Source organism: Macrobrachium nipponense, chromosome 18 (genome assembly GCF_015104395.2).
Source record: "Macrobrachium nipponense isolate FS-2020 chromosome 18, ASM1510439v2, whole genome shotgun sequence".
NCBI lineage: Eukaryota > Metazoa > Arthropoda > Malacostraca > Decapoda > Palaemonidae > Macrobrachium > Macrobrachium nipponense.
In genome coordinates this window covers 80,981,432-80,998,431 of record NC_087211.1, presented here as the reverse complement: position 1 = coordinate 80,998,431, position 17,000 = coordinate 80,981,432, and the positions used below count along the sequence as shown (strand labels likewise).

At 36.8% G+C, this 17,000-nt stretch overlaps 1 protein-coding gene across 1 annotated transcript in view; it reads left to right on the top strand.

Annotated features, from left to right (window-relative positions):
- The window catches only part of LOC135197253 (uncharacterized), a 31,741-nt gene extending 15,772 nt beyond the window's left edge, over positions 1–15,969 (top strand). Inside the window, exons 2-7 of the mRNA XM_064224349.1 lie at positions 7,003–7,130; positions 7,942–8,011; positions 11,220–11,339; positions 13,038–13,358; positions 13,818–13,966; positions 14,819–15,969. Coding sequence (XP_064080419.1) covers positions 7,006–7,130; positions 7,942–8,011; positions 11,220–11,339; positions 13,038–13,358; positions 13,818–13,966; positions 14,819–14,936 — 903 coding nt within the window. The 5' untranslated portion in view covers positions 7,003–7,005 and the 3' untranslated portion in view covers positions 14,937–15,969. The remainder of the gene's footprint in view (positions 1–7,002; positions 7,131–7,941; positions 8,012–11,219; positions 11,340–13,037; positions 13,359–13,817; positions 13,967–14,818) is intronic.
- The last annotated feature ends 1,031 nt before the right edge of the window (positions 15,970–17,000 follow it).

The window sequence follows — 17,000 nt, the reverse complement described above, 5'->3', positions numbered from 1 at the left end:
ATGGGTTTTGCGGTAAGACCAGAAGGGATGATGGGTATGTAGGGGCATGGGATCGGGGTATCATGGATGGGTACGGGATGGGGTACGTTGATGGAAGAGAGGTTCTCAAGGTGAAGCAACAAGTGGTTGTCTTGAGTGACGCGTCAACCCGGTTCAGGTTTGATGTCGATGACCTTCTGAAGAGAGAAAGGGGGAAGGGGGGGGGGGGGGGGCTGGCGAGAAAACTAGGTGAGGAGGATGGTCATTCCTTTCTCAAGAGGAGGTTCCCCAACGGAAGTCCTAATATATTTGATGGTTCTGAGAAACACGGGTGAGTGTTTTCAGAGAGAGAGAGCGAGTTTCTCGGAAGAAGAGAAGGAGAATTAAAGAGAAGGCTGAAGAAAGTCGTCTAGAAGACAGGAAGAGGCACCTATGAGTAGAGTTGGTCACCTGGAGAGCTGGTGGTGAATTATTTTACCCGGTGCCTCTGACATGTATATATATTAGCCTTCAAATGTGGACTTCAAAAGATTTCGGTTAATTGTTGAATTTACGACTAACCCATCAGTTTTGTGTCACAAAATTCTGTCGGTTAATGGAATGACGTTTTTAAGATCCAGTGATGCAACAGACCTCACGGCATTACAAAAAAAAAGAAAAAAAAAAGAAAAAGAAAATAAAAAAGTCTTCCCAAAGTTCCATTTTACTTCCGAATCAGTTATTATTTAGATTTTCAGTCTAGCAAGTCAATTTACTTTCATGTTTATAAATTTTCGAAATTTTATAAGCCATTATCGTCAGATCTTATTCACTGCAAAAGTTCAGCATTTCTCACAGTGGGTCCTTCAAACTAGAATATATATAATTTCCCACTGCATTTTTCAGTAGAGCATCAATAAATTTGTATTAATTTTATAAACCATCGTCATCAGACCTTATTCACATAAAAGTTCAACATCTCAAATGGGTCCTTAAAACCAGAATATCATTTCCAACCGCATTTTCTCAGTGGCATCAAGTTACAAGGACGAATCATTCGCTTTCCACTGAGTTCTGCCGCTCAGCAAACTGCAGATCCGGTGCTATGTTGCACACAACGAGATCTTCAGGACTTTGAACTTGTTCCTAGGTAACTGGGCTCTGCCAGAACCTAAGAGAAATGGAAGTTTATTTGCAAAAAGAAAGAAAAAAAAAGTATTCATGCATAAATGAAGTTTGTTTTCAACGTCAGAAGTTCAGTCGGCCTCTCCTGTTGTTTCTTGAAGACAATCTAGGACTCTTTTCACGTTATCATTCTTTGCTTGTTGCACGAATCCTTGTTATTCTGTGACTGGGCCGAACTTTCACTTCGCCAAACATCTTCTCGGGTGACTTCGAACTTTTCGTAATTTATCACTGTGATAAAAGAAAAAATTCTTGCACCCTCGAATGTTTTATCATAAAGTGATACGTTGGATCTTTCTTAGATAGTAACCCCAAACGAAGTTCTGGGGTCTTTATCTAAGAATAATATTTCTTTGGGGGTTGGGGGTGGGGGATCATTATCTTCATGATAGTTACAGTCTTTTGTTTATGTTTTCACTGTGATTCCGCAAAGGTGGATACATACCAATTACCTGATATCCTCTACTATTGTTAAATTGTCCTAAATCTGTCATTCTTGGACCCTATGTCATATCCCAGACTTTGTATTTGAATGTAATTGATACTGGAAATCCAACATACATATTTATAAGCGTATCATCATTACTACGTGTTCATGCAGTCATTTACATATGCATACATGTGCTGCACGTATTTGCTTATCAAGAAATCATATTTTGTGCAATCGAGCTTATATGGAGAGAGCAAAAAATTCCCCTATTAGTCATTGATATTCAACACGTTTAAGCAATAACCAGTACTTTAAACTTACTGAGCTGGCAGACGGCGGATTACACAACAAACGCTTGCAACTTTTACATACCAAATAGCAACTTTTTCTTGCAATTGTAACCCGCGGGATTTAATTTAGCAACACGAGCTTTTAAAAGCATGTAGTATCTAATAAAGTCTTTTACGCTTTTGTTTATGTTATAAATAGTATTCATATACGTAAAGGATAATTTAGGTATATTGTTATTCGAACGTTTTTGGGAAAGGATCTGGCGCTTTTGTATATAAACACGCACTTTGCTATATATAAGACTCCACTTCTGCATAAACATGCCAGGCTTCTCTATAAACCTACACGTTTCTAGCTAAACACGTGCACTTTTATCATTGCAAACTTTGAGGGTTTCTTAAGCAAACACACGAGTTGTCTGTGTAAACGTTTTTCCTTTTGTAGATAAACCTGATGTCTCATGTTTAATGGTTATGGTTAAATAAGAGAAATTTCTCTCTCTCTCTCTCTCTCTCTCCTTTTGTGTTAGTGCATATCATTTCATTTTCATATTTACTATTGTCCATATTATACTTAATGGGAATGAAATCTATTAATCTGAGAGAGAGAGAGAGAGAGAGAGAGAGAGAGAGAGAGAGAGAGAGAGAGAGAGCTATTGTCAATAACGATAGCTGAATAGGTTAGTGGGGTCTTTGTGCCCTAAGGTTTGAATAAGGTTGATGTCAGTGCAAATAAAACTTTCTCGTCTGTCTATCTATCTATCTATCTATCTATCTATCTATCTATCTATCTATCTATCTATCTATATTATTTTGTTTACTGATTTACTGCGGAGGAAGGATAATGATCAGACAAATTAAATCTGAGGTAGGATTTTGCAAATTAAAAAGAATCTCTACTGACGATTGGGGGCTCGGTTGGTACGTAAAGGCCACAGTAGATAAACTCACGATAAAGAGATTATTTCCGCCGAAATATGAATAATTTCCAGTAATAATCACCCATCAAATTTGAATAATCCTCAATAATCCCGGTGGCCACTGACTTGCGTACCCGCGTCACGACTGAGAGAGAGAGAGAGAGAGAGAGAGAGAGAGAGAGAGAGAGAGAGAGAGAGAGAGAGAGAAATAAATGCAGATTTGACACGTCCTACAATGCCCGTCGAATATGCGAGTGGTATTTCGCAAAACAATATTTCCTCAAGAACTGCCGCTATACAGTTAGGATCCTTCGTAGATCCTACGTATAGATATTCGGCCCGGTGCTTCGGGCAGTCGTCAAGTCTTTGTTTATCCTATTGTCATTCATGAGGGAGGATATATTCGTAACGAACACAGAGGAACGGACGTTGATTTGAGAGGATTTATTCGTAAGGTATAGTGACTCGTTAAGCAGGATTCTTCCGCGTCGTTATACGATTCATTCCCCGTATTAGCTGTTTGAGATTAAGCTGGCCTTATGCCAGCACGGTCTCTTGCTCACAGAACAGCCCGTAGAATTCATTCCCTGTAATAATGGGTCGGTAGCGTAACTGGAACCCCTTTCGTTTCTTTGATTGTACCTCTCTCTCTCTCTCTCTCTCTCTCTCTCTCTCTCTCTCTCTCTCTCTCTCTCTCAGCTGCTTTGAGGTTTTCCTCCTGTTACACCTTTCAAACCTTATAACCGTCAATTTCCGTTTCAGCTGGAAAAAAATATTAACAGTGAGAAGTAGGATGAAATTGGGATTATTATACCAAACAAGAATAAGGGGATTAGTAAATAATTGGATAAACACGTAGATTAAGAAACAAGCTAGCGAAATTCAGAAATAAGGCTCAGAGTCTCTCTGGAATTTATGAATGTATGCAAATCCTTACGTAACTAACGTAAGTAGAATGAAATTGAGATAATTATGACAAATCAAACAGAATAAGAAAATCAGCGAACAAATGGATAGATACGGAATGCATCAATAAATAAAATAAAAGGAAGAAACTCAAACAAAGTAATAGCTAAGTCTCCTAAGGAGAGTTTTCACCGAAATTTATGTTAATCCTCTCTTTCTCGCCGAGGCCGTGTTACTGGGTCGCTAAGCGCTCCTGGAATTGGGTAATACCTTTGCGTGCATGTGTGTATGTGTGTATTTATTTTGTATGTATGTGTGAAAGCGTCTTTCATTGCCAGTTAAGAGAAAGTGTGCACTCGAACGTAGACCTTTTCGGCAAAAGGCAAAGAGAAACGGACTGTATATATTGGTTCTGACGTTGAATTATGGAGAACCTAGAAAGAGAAGTTACAAGGAGTTGCAAGGATTAGGATGTCTCAAAGACTTGTTATAGTCCATCCTAAGAGGAGACATCGTGTGCTCACTTATCTGTAGGAACAGGTTTTACTGTGCTTTCACAGTGTCCTAATGATTTTGTATAGCTTTCTTCTAAACTCTTCCACACTGTTGCTGTTTACACAACTTCTGGTGGCAGTTTATTCCACGTATCACATATCTTGTATGTAAGGAAGTTCCCACAAAGACAGAGAGAGAGATAGAGAGAGAGAGACAGATAGACAGACATAGAGAGAGTGAGAGAGAGAGAGAGTACGGCAAAAGGCAAGGAGAAACGCGTTCTTTCAGATGCTGAATTATGGAGAAAGAGGAAGAAGACATATAGAGAGAGAGTGACGCTGGTCGTCATGCCCATAGGACAAAGAAAGCCTCATTACGGATTCTTCCAGCGGCTGCAGGGCTCCTCATGTGATGCTGCAGAGGTTCAAAGACTCGGGGATCAGTAACGTCGCCAGTTGAGCATCTTGTGAATTCTATGGACGACGGACCCGCTGTTATTTATAGCGAAATATTAACGGGTGTGGGTTGTGGCAAGGTCTTTGGTCGTTATACCGGGCGTTTGATAACGACTCGGATATTGGATGGAGAAACAAGTCCACTAAGGTTATGTATGGATATAAAATAGAAAATTTATTTTTGAGGCATAAGGCTTACGCACGAAAATATCTATGGATATAAATATATTTTTCTACTTATTTTCTTTTTGTGGCCCAAGGCTTACGCACGGAAGTGCTTCCAGAGGCGGAACTTGGAAGGGGTCAGGTTTTATTCTCTCTCTCTCTCTCTCTCTCTCTCTCTCTCTCTCTCTCTCTCTCTCTCTCTCTAACCAATGTTTTACGGAAGCAACGCTCAAACTGGTTAGCCCGCCCCGGGCCAAGTTCCACAGGAATTCGACAAGAGAACCAGTCATTCCATTGAATTACATTTGGACCCAAACGTTTGGCTTTTCTTTTTTTTTATACCTTATAAGTTTATTTATTAATGGAAGAGAGAGTTTTTTTATACCTTATAAGTTTTATTTATTAATGGAAGAGAGAGTTTTTATACCTTTTATGTTTTGTATTAATGGAAGAGAGAGTTTTTATACCTTATAAGTTTTATTTATTAATGGAAGAGAGAGTTTTTATACCTTATAAGTTTTATTTTTAATGGAAGAGAGAGTTTTTATACCTTATAAGTTTTATTTATTAATGGAAGAGAGAGTTTTTATACCTTATAAGTTTTATTTATTAATGGAAGAGAGAGTTTTTATACCTTATAGGTTTTATTTATTAATGGAAGAGAGAGACATAATACGTATACATACAGACGGACGGACGGACAGACAAAAAGAAAGCGACGGGAGAGACCGACGGAGAAGTACAGAGTTAAGCAATGGCACGATTCCATCTTTTCTCGCTTTCAGATCACCGCTCAGGCTATACGTTTATTCTTTTACCTGTGGCTGCTGCGAGAGAGAGAGAGATTTTTCCTACTTCCGAGATCCACGTTCCAGTGTCTGACCACATCTCAATCGAAGCTAAAGAAGAAGATGAAGACCAGCTTTCAAACGTAAACAAAACCCATAACGCTCGAGCAAAGCTAAATTCTTTGCTATATTTAGCGTCAATCGCTAAACCTCAGTTTAACCAGTGCTGTAGGATACTCGGTGTAAGATCTGGCGGTAAGATGCTAATAAAGACTTGCAGAAAGATGCAAATCATTTTAATTCTTCGCTGCATACAGCGTTAATAGCTAAACTTCAGCTTAGACATCACTATAGGAGACTAGGTGTAAAATATAGCGATAAAAGGCTAACAAAAACATAGCAGGAATGTGTAGTCACTTTCTTGCATCACAAAAATGGATTCCGAATGTTGGTCTTTAGAAACCAGCTCGAGAAAATATGACTAAGCTTATCCTTTTACGTCAGGAATTGATGGAGACGCGATCCTCTCTGCTTTCAGTTTTCGAAAAGTTCCGCAGTGTTACTTTTACCCGGAGAGCAAAGAAGAGTTGAAAGTTTATAAGTAACAGTTAACTAACATATACCCCTAACGTCAACATTTCTCCCTGGCATCATTTGGTGATCTCAGAAAGTCAGGTTTTGTGCCCTAGAGCTAATTCGGTATACTGAATTTCGTTTAAAAAAACAAACTACACACACAACTTTCTCTCTCTCTCTCTCTCTCTCTCTCTCTCTCTCTCTCTCTCTCTCTCTCTCTCTCTCTCTCTCTCTCTCTCTCAGTGAAAGATGCCGTGCCTACATTCTGTCTTTTTTTTCTACAAGGAAGCCTGGCAATTTAATATGCCGATTATGGTTGTACCTGCAAGCTTAGAATTTCTAATATCAAGGAGCTGGCCGTTTAACTTGCAATAGGGTACATCTACGGTATGCTTATAGAGAGAGAGAGAGAGAGAGAGAGAGAGAGAGAGAGAGAGAGTAACGAGGCTACTGGTATGGACGTAATGATATTAGTCTATGTCTTCTTGTGACACAATGATACCAGTCTCTTTTATATATACATACATATATATATATATATATATATATATATATATATATATAATATATATATATATATACATACAATATATACTACACGCACATAAGCATGTTTAAGCAAATTATATAATTTAATATAATTGCCTTATATAATTGCCTTATCCACGTGGCTCTCTCTATCATCGTAGGAATCGAAGAGCAGATATTGCTATCATTTATTTATTTATTTATTTATTTATCTATCTTTACTTAATTTCCATCCTACATTGACAGAAAATGAGGATCCGATGGATCTATTTATCTATTTACTAATTTTCCATCCTTTCTTGGCAGAAAATGAGGATCTGGTGGATCTTGTCCGCTGCCCTGGTGGCCATCTCCCTCAGCGGCGCGCATGCGCAGTTGGCCGTCGGGCCAGGAGGCCTCAGAACGCCCCCGATCAACCTCGTCTCTGTCTTCAGGTGAGGAATTAATTGAATTATATAAATAAAGACAAACCCCAAGAAGGAATGAGAAACGATGGGGCACTGTCAAGGCCTTTCGACTTCTCGTCCTTGACTTAGCTGTCTGCTAAGTCAAGGACGGGCGTCGAAAGGCCTTGCTTGCAGTACTCCGTCATCGTTTCTGTTTCCTTTTTGGAGTTTGCCTTTATAAATATACGTTCATCACTTTCCATGTTTTCCTGGTTTATTTTTGTAAATGTGTGTGTATTATATATATATATATATATATATATATATATATAATATATATATATATATAGTATGTAATAATATATATATATATATATATATATATATATATACTATTGTATATGTGTATGTAGTAATATGTATGTATGTATACTTCTTTTCTAAATTACCATAGAATTTAATTTAATCCCTTTTGAAAAGAAACTTCTTCTTAGGTCTTGTGAAAGTAGATAAACCGGAAAGGGTTCATAAGATTTTTTTTTTACGACAAGTACGAAAGATTAAAATCTCTCTCTCTCTCTCTCTCTCTCTCTCTCTCTCTCTCTCTCTCTCTCTCTCTCTCTCTCTCTGGCAATTCTTTATTCGTTGTAACGGGAGATATTGAAAATTGAAAGCTTATATCTCTGTGAGAAGAGTGAGTTGAGAGAGACACTCCAGAGAGCTACAACCATATCATGTTCATGATTTAGCAAATATTGTGGAACGCATGTATTTATTCGGTTTTGATTTATTCTTTATCCTTTATACGCCAGAGTTATTTAAAGTATTTATTATTATTATTATTTTGTTTTTATTTCAGATTTCTACGCGATATTTTCATGGCTTACATGTACCCTCCAACCCCGGGTTCCGAGGTGAAGACGACGAAGGTTAGTATTGTAAATAATAATAATAATAATAATAATAATAATAATAATAATAATCATAATAATAATAATAATAATAATAATAATAATAATTATGCTCTTACTTGGTTTCGATATGAAAATAGTTAATGATGAAATTAATGCTGTAGAAAGCTGTATTAATTTAGACTTTACTGAGGAAGAAAGGAAAAAAATGAAACAATAATAATAATAATAATAATAAAATAAAATAAATAATAATAATTCAATAATGAATGATAATAATAATAATACAAATGGTTTTGATTTGCAAATAAATTTATTGATAATGAAAATATAATCAGACTTCAAGTTGAGGCGAACAAAAATGAAACCTTAATAATAATATAATAGTAATAATAATAATAATAATAATAATAATAATAATAATAATAATAATAATACTAATAATAATAATAATAATCTGGAAACATTTAATGATAAAATTGAAGCCGTGGAAGACATTCTTGGTCAATGAGAACAAAGACAAGACCTTGAGTCGGGTTATCAGGTACCAAATGGGTCTGCTCTCTTCTTTTCTTTTTTATTTTCCTTCCTGGTCTATACGATCTAAGCGCCATATTTTAATCCTGACAGGCTTATACAAAGCCATACTAAACCCTCGATTTTTGAAATCCAGGGAATTATTATTATTGTTTTTTTTTTTTTTTTTGTTTTTTTTTTTTTTTTTTTTTTGCTCTATCGCAGTCCTCCAATCGACTGGGTGGTATTTATAGTGTGGGGTTCCGGGTTGCATCCTGCCTCCTCCTTAGGAGTCCATCACTTTTCTCACTTTGTGCACCGTTTCCAGGAGCACACTCTTCTGCATAAGTCCTGGAGCTACTTCAGCCACTCCTTAGTTTTTCCAGATTCCTTTTTCAGGGATCTTTGGATCGTGCCTGGTGCTCCTAAGATTATGAGTACAACTTCCACTGGCATATCCCATATCATTATTCCTATTGTCAGGTCTTGATACTTATCCATTTTTTTCCCTTTCTTATCCATTTTATTATTATTATTAATTATTATTATTATTATTATTATTTTTTTTTTTTTGCTCTATCACAGTCCTCTAATTCGACTGGGTGGTATTTATATGTGGTGGGGTTCCGGGTTGCATCCTGCCTCCTTAGGAGTCCATCACTTTTCTTACTATGTGTGCCGTTTCTAGGATCACACACTTCTGCATGAGACCTGAGCTACTTTCAGCCTCTAGTTTTCCAGATTCCTTTTCAGGGATCTTGGGATCGTGCCTAGTGCTCCTATGATTATGGGTACGATTTCCACTGGCATATCCCATATCCTTCTTATTTCTATTTTCAGATCTTGATACTTATCCCTTTTTTCCCTCTCTTTCTCTTCAACTCCTGGTGTCCCATGGTATTGCGACATCAATGAGTGAGTACTTTCTTCTTGATTTTGTCAATCAACGTCACGTCTGGTCTATTTGCACGTATCACCCTATCCGTTCTGATACCATAGTCCCAGAAGGATCTTTGCCTGATCGTTTTCTATCACTCTCAGGTTTGTGCTCGTACCCCCACTATTACTGCAAGGTAGCTGATGTTTCTTGCACAGGCTCCAGTGGAGGGCTTTTGCCACTGAATCATGCCTCTTTTTGTACTGGTTCTGTGCAAGTGCCGGGCATTCACTTGCTATGTGGTTTATGGTTTCATTTTTCGTATGCACTTCCTACATATGGGGAGGGAATGTTATTTCCGTCTATCGTAACTTTTTGAACATATCTGGTTCTTAGGGCCTGATCTTGTGGCCGCTTATCATTCCTTCAGTTTCCTTCTTTAGCTCTCCCCTCTGTAGCCATTGCCAATTGTCATCGCTGGCTAGGTTCTTTAGTCTGTCTCATGTATTGTCGTGCATTGGTTTGTTGTGCCAGTCCTCTGTTCTCTCTGTCTTTCTCCTCTCTGTATATTTCTGGGTCTTCGTCTACTTTTATTAGTCCTTCTTCCCATGCACTCTTTAGCCACTCGTCTTCACTGGTTTTCAGATATTGCCCCAGTGCTCTGTTTTCAATGTTGACGCAGTCCTCTATACTTAGTAGTCCTCTCCCTCCTTCCTTTCGTGTTATGTATAGTCTGTCCGTATTTGCTCTTGGGTGTAGTGCTTTGTGTATTGTCATTTGTTTCCTGGTTTTCTGATCTATGCTGCGGAGTTCTGCCTTCGTCCATTCCACTATTCCTGCGCTGTATCTGATTACTGGCACTGCCCATGTGTTTATGGCTTTATCATATTTCCTCCATTGAGTTTTGACTTTAGTATCGCCTTGAGTCTCTGCATATTCTTTCCTGATCGTGTCCTTCATCTCTTGGTGTTTTATATCTCCTCCTTCCATTATTCCCAGGTATTTGTATCCTGTCTCATCATGTGTTTGATTGTTCTCCCATCTGTAGCTTTATCCCTTCAGTTCTCGTTACTTTGCCCTTTTGTATGTTGACTAAGGCGCATTTTTCTATTCCAAACTCCATTCTGATGTCCCCAGATACAATCCTTATAGTCTGGATTAGGGTATCTATTTCCTTGATGCTCTTTTTTTTGTTACCATACAGCTTGATGTCGTCCATGAACATCAGATGGTTGATTTTTGTTGCCTCTTTTCTTGAGTTGGTACCGGCATCCATCTTCTGTAGTACTTTTGTTCATGGGAATCATGGCTACTACGAAGAGTAGTGGGGACAGTGAGTCGCCCTGGAAGATCCCTCTTCTGATATTAACCTCTGCTACTCTTATTCCAGAGCTTGTAAGTATTGTATTCCAGTTGCGCATTGTATTTTTGAGGAAGCTGATGGTATTTTCCTCTGCCCCATATATTTTCAGGCATTCTATTAGCCATGTGTGTGGTATCATTATTATTATTATTATTATTATTATTATTATTATTATTATTATTATTATTATTATTTATTATTATTATATTATTTTTATTTTATTGGAGAAAAATACTTAAACGGATGATAGGTATAGGTACACTTTATTTATTTATATATGTTTTTAAAAAAATTAATTCTTATTATTATGATTATTTTTTATTATTATTATTATTTTAGTTATTATTATTATTTAATTATTATTATTAGAAAATACTCCATGTGATGTATGGGTACATATATATTTAAAAATAAATCTTTATTATTATTATTATTATTATTATTATTATTGATCAATTAATTCACTGCAGAATGACGACGCCAAGTTGATTCCAGTGAGGGACGAAAAGGACATGGAAGCTGTGGTAGAGCCCTCGAAAAAGCGGGTCAGCGTCTTGGGTTACGACACGGACGGGAACATCGTGGAAAAGGTACGAAAGCGTATCATTTTAGGTTCCTGCTTAAGAGTCCTTACTCAAGAGTCCTACTCGAAACTCCTGAAGTCCTTCACATCAGTTACCTATTTTGCGCATCTCATGCGGTGCACTGTAGGCATTGCTTGAGGTTCTTTGCAGCGTCCCTTCGGGCCCTAGCTGCGACCCCTTTCGTTCCTTTTACTATAACTCCGTTCATATTCTCTTTCTTGCCATCTTAATTTCGAAGTTCTAAAAGTTGTTCTATAGTGCAACTGCTTTGATGTCTTCCTCCTGTTACATCTTTAAACCCTTCTTACTCTCAATTTCCTTTCGTTTTCCAGTTTCCAGAACTCTTAAGTATATCTGTTTGACTCTCCAACTACACGTTCCTCTCGTTTTCCAGTTTCCAGAGCTCTTAAGCCTATCTGTTTGACCCTCCAACTACACCTTCCTCTCGTTTTCCAGTTTCCAGAACTCTTAAGTATATCTGTTTGACTCTCCAACCACACCTTCCTCTCGTTTTCCAGTTTCCAGAACTCTTAAGTATATCTGTTTGACTCTCCAACCACACCTTCCTCTCGTTTTCCAGTTTCCAGAACTCTTAAGTATATCTGTTTGACTCTCCAACCACACCTTCCTCTCGTTTTCCAGTTTCCAAAACTCTTAAGTCTATCTGTTTGACTCTCCAACCACACTTTCCTCTCGTTTTCCAGTTTCCAGAACTCTTAAGTATATCTGTTTGACTCTCCAACCACACCTTCCTCTCGTTTTCCAGTTTCCAAAACTCTTAAGTCTATCTGTTTGACTCTCCAACCACACTTTCCTCTCGTTTTTTTTCCCCAGTTTCCAGACTCTTAAGCCTATCTGTTTGACTCCCCAACCATACCTTCCTCTCGTTTTCCAGTTTCCAGAACTCTTAAGCCTATCTGTTTGACTCTCCAACCACACCTTCCTCTCGTTTTCCAGTTTCCAGAACTCTTAAGCCTATCTGTTTGACTCCCCAACCATACCTTCCTCTCGTTTTCCAGTTTCCAGAACTCTTAAGCCTATCTGTTTGACTCTCCAACCATACCTTCCTCTCATTTTCCAGTTTCCAGAACTCTTCAGGTATCAGTGTAAAACCTCCAACTAAACCATCTCTTTTTCGTTTCCAGCACTCAAAAGCCTATCTGTGTAAACCCCTCCAAGTAAACCATCTCGTTTTCTAGTTTTCCAGCACTCTTAAGCCTTTCTGTGTAAGCATCCAACTACACGTTCCTTTCGTCTTCCAGTTTTCCAGCACTCTTAAGACTATCTGTGCAAACCTCCAGCTAAATCATCTCATGTTCCAGTTTTCTAGTCTTTTTCATTCTCCAGGACTCTTAAACCTTTGTGTAAACCTCCAACCACACCTTCCTTCCGTTTTCCAGTTCCCAGAACTCTTAAGCCTATCTGTTTAAACCTCCAACTACACCTTCCTCTCGTTTTCCAGTTTCTAGCACTTAAGCTATCCGTCTAAAACCTCCAACTACACCAGTTTTCCAGCACTCTTAAGACTATCTGTGCAAACCTCCAGCTAAATCATCTCATGTTCCAGTTTTCTAGTCCTTTTCATTTTCCAGAACTCTTAAACCTTTGTGTAAACCTCAACTACACCTTCCTTTCGTTTTCCAGTTTCCAGAACTCTGAAGCCTATGTTTAAACCTTCAACTACACCATCTCCTCTTTTTCCAGTTTGACACAGGCTGCTCAGACGACAGCTCCATCGACTGCATCCCCAAAGAAGAAGAAGAAGAAGAGAGGATAGACGACGCCCTTGATGAGAACCTCCTCCCAATGAATCGGACAGCAGACGGGACCACGGTGGCCGACGCCTTCGAGGACAAGACAGCCTCCATGCAGCTGGTGGTCGGGAAGTGGCCCGTCCTCTACATTACACTGATTTCCATCCTGTCCTGGCTGATTATCATGATCAGCACTCCTTATATCCTGACCGGAGACACTATCGGCCGTCGTGAGGATGACGTGTCTGCAGAGTCGATGGTTGACCAGCAGGTACGTACGATGATGATATTCCCTTTCAGTGCTTCTAGGTCACTGATGAGTAGCGGAAATTCCTTCAAATGGACTCGCAGAGTATGTTTAAAGGTCACTAGTGATTAGTAGAAGAACCTTCAAGAGTATAGTTAAGGGTCCTAGTGAATAGCACAAGATCCTTCAAGAGTATGTTTAAAGGTCATCAGTGAATAGCATAAGGTCCTTCAAGATTATATTTAAAGGTCCCTAGCGAATAGCAGAAGGTCCTTCAAGAATACATTTAAAGGTCTCTAGAAAATAGCACAAGGCCCTTCAAGAGTATATATAAAGGCCACTATTGAATAGCACAAGGTCTTCCAAATAGACTCTCAGTATATTCAAAGATTACTAGTCAATGACACAATGTCCTCCTTGAAATATAAAATATGCTCTCAGCCAATGCCAAAGTAATCTGAGGTCGCCTTCTCGACTTAACAGGACGTGCTTTTGCTGCTCGCGTGGCTCCTGGGAGCAGTGAGCGAGGACACCTCGTGCCTGGAACGCATAGTCTGCCTCACGCCCACCAAATCTTCCAGATACATTTCCGTGTCGTCTATGTTCTTCAACGTCGCCAGTTACCTGCGCAGGTGAGAGGGGGGAAGGTAAAATGTGTTTTTATGATTTTTTTTTTTTTTTTTTGTTTTTTTTTGGGGGGGGGGGTGGATGGGGCGTTGGGTATGGGCGTCTATCACAGTCATCCCATTCGACTAAGTGGTTTTTATAGTGTGGGTTCCGGGAGGCATCCTGCCTCCTTAGGAGTCCATCACTTATAATAATACTAATAATAATAATAATAATAATAATAATAATAATAATAATAATGATAATAATAATTAATAATAATAATAATAATAATAAGAATTATTTTTATTATTATTATTATTATTCTGTTAAAAAGGATGGCAGAATTAAGCGAGTTGATTTTATATATTGTTTTTTTCTATTTTCCTTACAATTCGCTTCTCAGGTTCTTATGGAACAAGCCCACCACAGGGGCCATTGACTTTAGAATTTCAAGCTTCGCCAGAAAATTATTATTTATTATTAATTATTATTAGTTATTATTATTATTATTATTTATTATTATTAATTTTTATTATTATTATTATTATTATTATTCAGAAGATGAATCCTGTTCTTATGGAACAAGCCCTCCAGAGGGGCCATTGACTTGAAATTCATGCTTCCAGAGAATATTATTATTATTATTATTATTATTATTATTATTATTATTATTATTATTATTATTATTCATAGCATGACGCAACCATCCTTTTCAACAGGACAGATATATTCATTTTCTCTAGTCTTTTGAAGGTATATTTTGTCCACTGCCCACCCTCTCATTCTTCTCCATTTATTTCACCATTCCTCTATTGTGACGCCAGTCTTAGCAGCCACAGCCAATCAATCAATCGTTCTTCTTCTCTCTGTAACAGATGGGTCCCCTACAGTCAGAGATTCGACAACCTCCTCGACAGACTGGAGGACGTGACCTTGGACGGGTTCGCCCAGGATTGCCACAGCTACTACTGCCCGACGATTCCGGAGCTGTAGTTGGTGACCTCTGACCTGTGACCTAGCTTCGTAATGCCCACCACTGACCTCGAGAAAGTGAAGTGGTCTCGAGATGGCAAAAGGCTTTTGGAATTCGTCAATGTTAAGGATGTTGATGATGTTGATTTTTTTTTTTTGGTGAATGTTGGGATGTTGATTGGACTCAAAAGGGAATTTTGATATTAAAACCATACTTTGAAGTGAAGTAGATTAAAGTACAGTATTAACTTTTTATGTATATTTAATAAAGGAGTGTTTTTATTGACTCAAGATGGGAATTTTGATATTAAAACTATACTTTGAAATGAAGGTGCTAAAATACAACATTAATTTTTATATATATATATAAAAAGATATTTTGTATTGGACCAAAAATGTAATTTGGCCAAAGCCATTCTTTGAAATGAAAACGAATAAAGTACAATATTAATTTTTTTTATATAAAAGGATGGTTTATACTGGACAAAGAAAAGAAATTTTAACTAAAACTATACTTAGAAATAAAGTAGATGTAAGCACAATATTCATTTTTTATATAAAGCGAGGAATTTTAACTCTAAAACTATACTATAAAGTGATATTGACTAAAGTACAGTATCAATTTTTTTTTTTACATATAAAAGGATGGTATAGAATTTGTTTGTAATTTCAGGTAATGTTATTAGTATGAAAAATATTAAATGTAAAATGACTGAACATTCTGGGAAAATCATTATTATTGCTGAATGACACCAGCATTGTTATATTATTTATTTACTTGTTATATTTATTGTAGATTTTAGCTGAAACCTAGGATCTAGAAATAGCACACACACACACACATACACACTTATACACACACATAAATATAAATGTGTGTGTGTGTTTATCAGTAGGCATTTATGCTTTATACCTGGGTACCTACACATGCACATACATACAGACACATATACATGGCTGTATAAAGACGCATTATTTATTTCTATTGTTATCTAATTGTAACAATTATATTCCTCTTCATATCAAATGTTTATATTATTATTATTATTATTATTATTATTATTATATTATTATATTTATTGTTATTATTATTATTATCATTATTAATTATTATTTTTATTATTATTCTTATTAGTTTTATTATTATTATTATTATTATTATGCTACAGTGCTTTTTAGTATTTATTATCAGTTTTTGCTCTTTTCCATAATTTCTTGTTATTTATTTATCTGTTGCTTCTTATTCTTATTTATGTACGATGATGTATCTTTTTCCATCTGATTTATAACAAAAAGAATCATAATGAAAAAGCTGCGTTCCACAAGACGATAAAAGTAGCAAGTTGCTTTCTGCCATGGGATAAGGCTGTTGAACTCGGCAGTACTATCCAATCTTGATTGAAGGTAAAAAAAAATGTTTGTTTATCATTAAGAGCCAGTATGATTTCATTACTAATTATATGAAAGGAAGCAAAATGTATTATTACAAAAATAAATGGATTATAGATAGAAATATCATTTGGTGGATTATCTTGATCATTTGTGATTTCTGTACCAATTCGTGATGTGATGATTTTTGTAGGTATTTAAGTGAACTGTTCGTACTATTTCGTGACACATAAAAGTACCAAGCAAGAACAAACTTAAAAAATTTGCTATATAGTGACTCAGCTATAGTTAGCTGTACTTAATTTTATTCATTGTTGTATAATGACTCAACTATAGTTAACTATACTTAACTTTATTCATTGTTACCCTCATGTGATATTATGTTATTTATACTATTTATATTTTTCTCGAATAAAATGTCATATGAGAATGCAGACTTTTATCTCATTACTTCCTCTTGGGAGTTCATTGACCTCTCTCTGTCTCCTTCCTTCGACGGACCACAGAGGATGTTGTCTTCATATTGCAATTGTGTTTTTGTTTTGTTTTAATTTTCTTGGAGTCTCGGATGTGTTTTGTTGAGATGCGTTTTTATTTAGTGTTTTTTTTTTTTGCTTATGCTTTTGTTAATAGTTTTTAATTTGTTTTTATTATAAAAACACCGAAATTCGTTGTGACAGGTGTGTTTTGATTTTT